At 36.0% G+C, this 7,500-nt stretch overlaps 3 protein-coding genes across 3 annotated transcripts in view; 2 read left to right on the plus strand and 1 right to left on the minus strand.

The window, feature by feature from the left end:
* The window catches only part of LOC138866893 (mucin-2-like), a 5,152-nt gene extending 3,111 nt beyond the window's left edge, over positions 1 to 2,041 (plus strand). Inside the window, exon 1 of the mRNA XM_070140762.1 lies at positions 1 to 2,041. This exon is cut by the window's left edge and continues 3,111 nt beyond it. The gene's annotated coding sequence lies outside the window, so the exon portion shown is untranslated.
* Positions 972 to 3,304, plus strand: LOC138866825 (uncharacterized). The gene is made up of 3 exons (XM_070140619.1): positions 972 to 985; positions 1,127 to 1,169; positions 2,876 to 3,304. The coding sequence occupies exons 1-3, from the start codon at positions 972 to 974 to the stop codon at positions 3,302 to 3,304; spliced, it is 486 nt and encodes a 161-aa protein (XP_069996720.1).
* A 3,251-nt stretch (positions 3,305 to 6,555) lies between these two features.
* The window catches only part of LOC113804420 (NADPH oxidase 5-like), a 35,932-nt gene continuing 34,987 nt past the window's right edge, over positions 6,556 to 7,500 (minus strand). The window contains exon 12 of the mRNA XM_070140620.1: positions 6,556 to 7,500. This exon is cut by the window's right edge and continues 475 nt beyond it. The gene's annotated coding sequence lies outside the window, so the exon portion shown is untranslated.

Raw genomic sequence — 7,500 nt, forward strand, 5'->3', positions numbered from 1 at the left:
TTACTTTTAATATTTCTATTTTATTGTATATTAGTGGTCATAATTAATTTCTAGCTATTATTTCATAAACAATTAACAAACTGTTTACACACACACACACACACACACACACACACACACACACACACACACACACACACACACACACACACACACACACACGCACGCACGCACCCACACACACACACACACACACACACACACACACACACACACACACACACACACACACACACACACACACACACACACACACACACACACACACACACACACACACACACACACACACACACACACAACTTAGCAGTTGTGGATTATAAATATATTCTGCCCAGTGCCTGTGAAGGTTATCACTGTTTGTTCCTTTAAAGATGAGTACATATTTTGTAAACCTTAGGCAAATATTAATTTAGTATGTTCTAGTTTAGTTTTATGTATAAATGGAATTTATTAAGATGATTATGTTGTAGACCTAAATATATTGTGACTGTTCAGAAACAGGTGAATGGTTATTCATAATGAAATGTCCAATTTATACAAGCAAAGAGACAGTATTACTGCTTTTGGAGGTGACAGGCAACCCTGCACCTCCTCCAAGCTGCTGCAACAAGTTTTCTCCAGAAAGCTTCTTGCTGGCTCATAAAAAGTTTCTGGATGTCTCTCTTCCTTTCTCCTATGTGAGTTTCTGTAAACCCAGGTAATAAACAGCATTTTTCTCATTCATCTACCTGTGGGCTGTTCTGAGTTGTAACTACATTCCATTAGTAAGGATTAGTTGTTATTCAGGTATATTTCATATAAGGAAAGGGAAAATATTTGCCTTGTGAGAACTTGCCTTATTATACATCTATTTAAAATATATAATTTGGTAATACTTATTTTTCTTTTTGTATTTTGTTTATTTATTTATATAAAAGCACTAAAAAGGTCATAGCAGACTTTAAAATATTTTACTGTAGCACTGTAAGATGTGTTTAGTAAGGTAATCAAATTCTAGTGCCATGATGAAACATCAGCACTGTACAAGTAACTTTTAACATTTATGTACAAAACTTTTAATGTACAGCTTTCTGTTGGTGGTGCAACTTTTACTGTGTTTAAAATGTTTTTCACTCTAACACAGTGTGAACTTCTGCTTGGCCATCTGTATATCAGTGGTCCTTATGGTATGTGGAATCAAACAGTTATATATTTTATCTAAGTAGTTCTTATATATAGGAACTTCCTTATTTTTTGTTTCCAGTTTTTGGTAATTTTACTGCGATGTTCTAATTTTCTTGTTGAATACATGCATTCAGATAGGATGGAATGTAAGTAGTGTAAATAAACAATTTATGAGACAACTTTTAATGTCAACTATTTGCAGCTTGTAACTGAAATTAGATTCAGACTGAAAATATTACAATTTGTGTTGGAGTTACTTCTACTAATGATTTTTGCTTTCCAGCTTATGCTTTTCAATAAAGGAATTTTTATTCAATATGGTTAGTACTTTTGATAAAGAGCTTAGAATCTGTTAGATAAATTTTCTATATATTGTGTAATCCACATCCTGACAAAACATTCTGTAATACCTAAAATTAATATTTATATAGTGCTGATATATTTATTTATCTCAAAATGACCTGGTCACATTGTCATTTCATGTACTGTAGCTGTCCAATCTTTTCTTGGACTGTCAACACATCAGCAGAATAAATGGTTCTTTATGAACTTTGAAATTTCCAGTTTTTTTGTTTATATACTACAAAAAATATGATTTATGGATTTGATTGAATACTTGCTTCATACATTGATGTCATGTTTACAGTACCATGGTTATTTGATAATCTCATCAGCTTCATGGTTCCTTATTAAGATTTCAACAGATACAAAAACTAGGAAGTTTTTGATGCCATTTAAATTATAAAGAATATCAGATATCTGTGTCAGTTTATCAGACCAAAGATGAATATACTTAATTGAAAGTTTGTATAAAAGTGTTGATGATTATATTGATTTGTAACAAATTTAAAAAGAAAATAAATGTATGCATAAATTTATGTCTTATTTATTCTTCTAGTTTTTAAATTTCCTTCAGAAAAGTGAGGTATATTATTAATATTTGAGGGTATGGATCAAGAAGCAGATTTTTCTCTTTTATATAATTATTTAATATTCTCCTATTTTACTGGAAAGGAATCCTTAGAAGCCTTACCATTTTCTGACACTACATAACAAAGAAGATTGCCTGGCTTTACTTTGTTTATTCTGTCAAGATTAGGATAGGTATATGTTAAGTCCATATCTTATCAGCACTTTCTTGTTTTATAAATTTCTAATGATGTGCAAATTATCCCTCCCTCCAATCCCTTGTTTATTATTGTAATGGGGGCTTAAGAGACATTGACTGAGATCCAATGTAGGGGACCTCTGGTCTTGTCTCAGATAATTTTGTATGGTCTTTTCTTCTCCATTCTTCTCTTCTTCCCACCCAATTCCTTGCCCGTTGCTGTCGTGGGGGGCTTAGGAGATGGAGACTGAGACCCAATGCAGGGATCTCCCCTGCCTCTCCCAAAACCTAGCTTGTTGTCGTCGTGGGAGGGCTTAGGAGACGGGGACTGAGACCCAATGTAGAGGATTAACCCTACCTTGGGCCTCAGCCCTTGCCTCAACTAATTTTGCTTGGTCCTTTTTCTCTTCTTTCCTCTTCTGTATCTTCTTTACTCCCTTCTTCTATCCCATTCCTAACGCGTGAGAGCTGTGCTGAAAGGATGATATTCATCCTCCTCCTTCCCAAGTTCCCTCCACCTTCCTTCCTCCTACACCTTCCCAACATACCCCACCCTCTGTACCACTTGAATACTCACACGAATCCTCTCTATCACAACAGTGTCCTTCTCCAGACCCCTCCTCTCCAAACATTTTTCCTAATGTTTCACCACCTTCCCCAGTCTCTCTTTCTCAAAAACTGGATTCTACTCCTCCTAGTTCTCCAACAGCCACCTCTGTTTTCCTCAGTGTCCCTACTCCTTCCCCAGTCACAGATACACTGCAATTCACTCATGCTCTGCCCCCTTATGTTCCCCCAACCTCTTATCAAGATGCCTCATCCTCTCAACCACACAAACCGCCCATACCACCCAAACTGAACCTCCCCCCAAAACCCCATCCTTCCCTACTATCCCTCCCACTCCCTCCTGGATATACACATAAATCTCTTTTATCACAATATCCTTCCCCAGACCCCACTATCCCTATCGAATCCCCAGACACTACTCCACCTATTCCTGATCCTTTGTCTCAACCCCCAGATACCTAGTCCCCTACTACTAATACAACCATATATAACATTATCACCTATTATCCCTATTCCTTCCCGAGTCACAGACACAATACAATTCATTTAATCGATCTACCCCCTTAACCTTTCCCATTTATTAATCACTGCTCTACTTTATTTACTTCCCTCCTTTCCCCTTTTCATTACCATACTTTCCTGTAAACACCCTCTAATCTTTGATATTTAACACCATCTCCTCTCCCCAGATTTTTCTCTTACTCTTCAACAGCTATCTCTATTCTTCCTTGAACATTTTTCCTATACATTCTCCAGTGATAGATACACTATAATTCACTCAATTGCCCTACACTCCCCTTTATACTAACCTGCTCTAGCTCACGCTCCCCTATCCCCCTTTTCACTACCATATTATCCAGTAACGTTCTTAAACCTTTGACATCTAACACATTTTATCGTAATCTTTCTCTCCTTTGCCCTTTCCGTCGCAATACTTTATATGACCTCAGATGTCTAGCACATTTATTTTCAAACATTAAACACACGTCCCCTGCCTAGGGCCTCAGCCCTCGACTCAACTAATTTTCTCCCTCCAGCTCTTTCATTTCCGACCCTTCTCCAACCCCTTCTACTATCTACTTCCTAAGGTGTAAGAGCTGTGCTGAAAGAATGAAAGGCTGACTGTGCCAGTCTTGAACAGCCTAAGGGAACCATGGGGATGGTATTCCCGTGTTTTGTTGTTTAGTCCTTACCCCTCAAGGGGACCCTGAGGAGTGGACTGTTTATTTCTCCAACTTAGCCAAGGCTTCCCATGGCCAGTAATGAAGGGGCAATGAGGCTTGCCCCTCCATCAAATAGCCCCATCAATTCAAACTCTCCCGACTCTCCGACCCCAGGCTCTCCTTTGACCACGACTCTGAACTACAATTACTACCCACTCCTCAATGCCTACTAGTGCATTATCCACCCAAGTCAAGACTCCTACTCTCCAAACTGCCTCAACTTCATCAACTCTACCCCCACAACCTTCTTCACCAATCACCTCATCTTCCCTTATTACCTTACAGACTTATTATCCATCTCTCCGTAATACTACTACCCTCAAGAACACTCTCTCTTCTTTACACGTCCCTGTCCTTCTACCACCCACAACTCTAACAATATCTTAAATTATTTAGCCCAGCCAAATGGGACCGATTTTTCATGATCCCCCCTACAGCTCCTTACTCAGGCAACACCTCTTTCAACGGTGTCTCCAAAAGCAAATGGGCAGTCCCCTTCCGTACCCGACCCGATCGTTCCCGTTTCGTGTGTGTGTGTGTGTGTGTGTGTGTGTGTGTGTGTGTGTGTGTGTGTGTGTGTGTGTGTGTGTGTGTGTGTGTGTGTGTGTGAGTGTGTGTGTGTGTGTGTGTGTGTGTGTGTGTGTGTGTGTGTGTGTGTGTGTGTGTGTGTGTGTGTGTGTGTGTGTGTGTGTGTGTGTGTGTGTATAACACACACACACAAATATATATATGTATATACACATATTTAATCTAGGTATTTAAGTATTTTCAGTTGTATCTTAGGTTTCCAGGCATGATAGAGATGGGGAAATAAAAATCATTATAAACACTAGAGTTTATTATACAATGTTCATGGATATGTAATATGCTATATGCAATAATATTAGCAACAACTAAATAAGTCATCACAATGACAAGCGTTAGACAAGATGCTATTAATTAAATAGTAATAAAACCGCACTGTATTGAGAAAATGAGTGTTAGAAAGGTATATATATATATATATATATATATATATATATATATATATATATATATATATATATATATACACATATAATATATATTATGTATATCATACATATACATACATACATACATATATATAAATAAAAAAAAAAAAAAAATAAATATAATAATAATAATAAATAAATAAATAAATATATATATATATATATATATATATATATATATATATATATATATATATATATATATAGAGAGAGAGAGAGAGAGAGAGAGAGAGAGAGAGAGAGAGAGAGAGAGAGAGAGAGAGAGAGAGAGAGAGAGAGACATATATGTGTGTGTATGTGTATGTTTGAGTGAATGTTAGTGTGAGTCTCTGTGAGTGTGTGTGTGCACGTGCGTGTGTTTACTTACACACGTATACATACATATATACACTGTGTATGGCCATTACATACCCAAGAATATTGTTAGTATTGCTACGCGGTATATATACTGCAGTTGTGGGACTCAATGGAAGTCTAGTAGTGACCTAATCTGGGAAGAAAAGTAGGTCACACTGGCGAGTTGAGGGCCTCTCCATATAATACCGAATGCGACAAAATACATTCACTCAAAGCTTTCTGGACAGATGACTTATTCTTTTGTCACTCAAAATAATGATGATGCATAAACAGATAAATAAGAAATAGATAAATATGCACACATACCACCAACTATGAAACGTGGGAACATGAGGGTCGTGGCTTCGAGGGCGTCTGCTGGACGGCTTAAATGTCTAGTTTAGAGAACTGGTACTTTGGCACAAATCTCAGCAGCTTCTCATAACGAGCTGTCCGTTTCTGCTTATTCACGCCTTATCCCGCATACCTACGCCCGCTTATCCTATCTGAAGCGATATCATAATCCCGCTCGCATTGTCAAATCTTTGGAGGGTCTACCACTGTTGTACCGAAAGAGTGCGAATGTAACGGTCAACGTCTGTGCTATTGCCAAACAGGATTTTTCCCGTTCTAAGGATATTGTAAAGTGGAACATATCCCTAAGGCAAATAACGGGAATATACCTATTTATATATTCTAGTTATAACATGTACCATCTATTATTGTTATATGGAGGGCATTTACAAAAGCCCCGACGTGCACTAAGCTAGGCAAATATCACTTCTACATCAAGGCTAAGCTGCTACTTGATTTGTAGATAATTCGGGTTACGCAGTATTGCAAAGTAATAAATAAGTAAATAAATAAATAAATAATATGTATGTGTATAAATATATACATGTTTGCGTATATGTATATGTATATATATATATATATATGTATATATATATATATATATATATATATATATATATATATATATATATATATATATATATATATATATATATATATATATATATATATAATGTATATATATATATATATATATAATATATATATATATATATATATATATATATATATATATATATATATATATATATATATATATATATATATATATATATATATATATATATATATATATATATATAAACTACACTTTCACAGGAAAGACAAAATTAAGCCATACATTAACTCGTGAAGAAAGATAAAGGATGCATAGCCTACTCTCTCTTCCATCAGTCATGTACCACTTTGATATATCCTTAGTGTTTGGTTTTCTGCTTCAAACCCTAACTTAACTAAAATTTACCTTCCAACATTGTCTTCAAAGCCACGACCCTCACGGAGATCCTAATGCACAACAATCAGGAATGAAAAACAAGTATGGAACTGTTTCTGCCCAGCATCCTGCTCCCTGATATATCTATGACAGAACAGGCAGGGTTAGAAATTGCAAATATGCTCATGGAATAAAGGTGTCGAATACAGAGATAAATACTGCCTTACATGCATATTCATATGATATGATCTCTGACAATAAATGTCACATATTACAAGAAATGTACATATAATATATACTTTCGCACTGACAGATACACAGAATATCTGATATGCTATTTGGGCACGAACGACAAGCGATCATAGGGATAAAATTTCGGATCACAAGATATGATTCTTGAAATTTAAAATTTATACAATACAAACTGAAATCTATGTTACAATGAGAACTGGTCAGTATAGCAAACCGGCTTAGGCAGAGGCAGAACAGTCTTGGTAATGATAATGAGAATAAGCATAGATCTTAGGCTACGAGAAATGTCCACATATACGACGCTCTGTCTGGTGGTCTTATTATCTAAACTTTATACAACATAAGGTATCACAGCTTCTAGTTGACTTACAATCCATCCATCCCAGTGTTTTTTTCCATACTCTGTTCCTTTCCTCATGCTACATCGCAGTAATGGTATTTTTGCACCACGTCAAGTTGAAGCCATACAAGTTTCTTCTGAAATTCCTTCCAGGGGCCAAGAGAATGGTTTCAAAATGAAATATTTGCATTGTCAATCTCTATTAT

Source organism: Penaeus vannamei, chromosome 27 (assembly GCF_042767895.1).
Source record: "Penaeus vannamei isolate JL-2024 chromosome 27, ASM4276789v1, whole genome shotgun sequence".
NCBI classification, from domain to species: domain Eukaryota; kingdom Metazoa; phylum Arthropoda; class Malacostraca; order Decapoda; family Penaeidae; genus Penaeus; species Penaeus vannamei.

Bases quoted from the DNA above. Each gene is read 5' to 3' on its own strand.
- LOC138866825 (XM_070140619.1), top strand. The intron at 1,170-2,875 runs GTATGTGGAATC...CTATCACAACAG, and splicing joins GTATATCAGTGGTCCTTATG to TGTCCTTCTCCAGACCCCTC.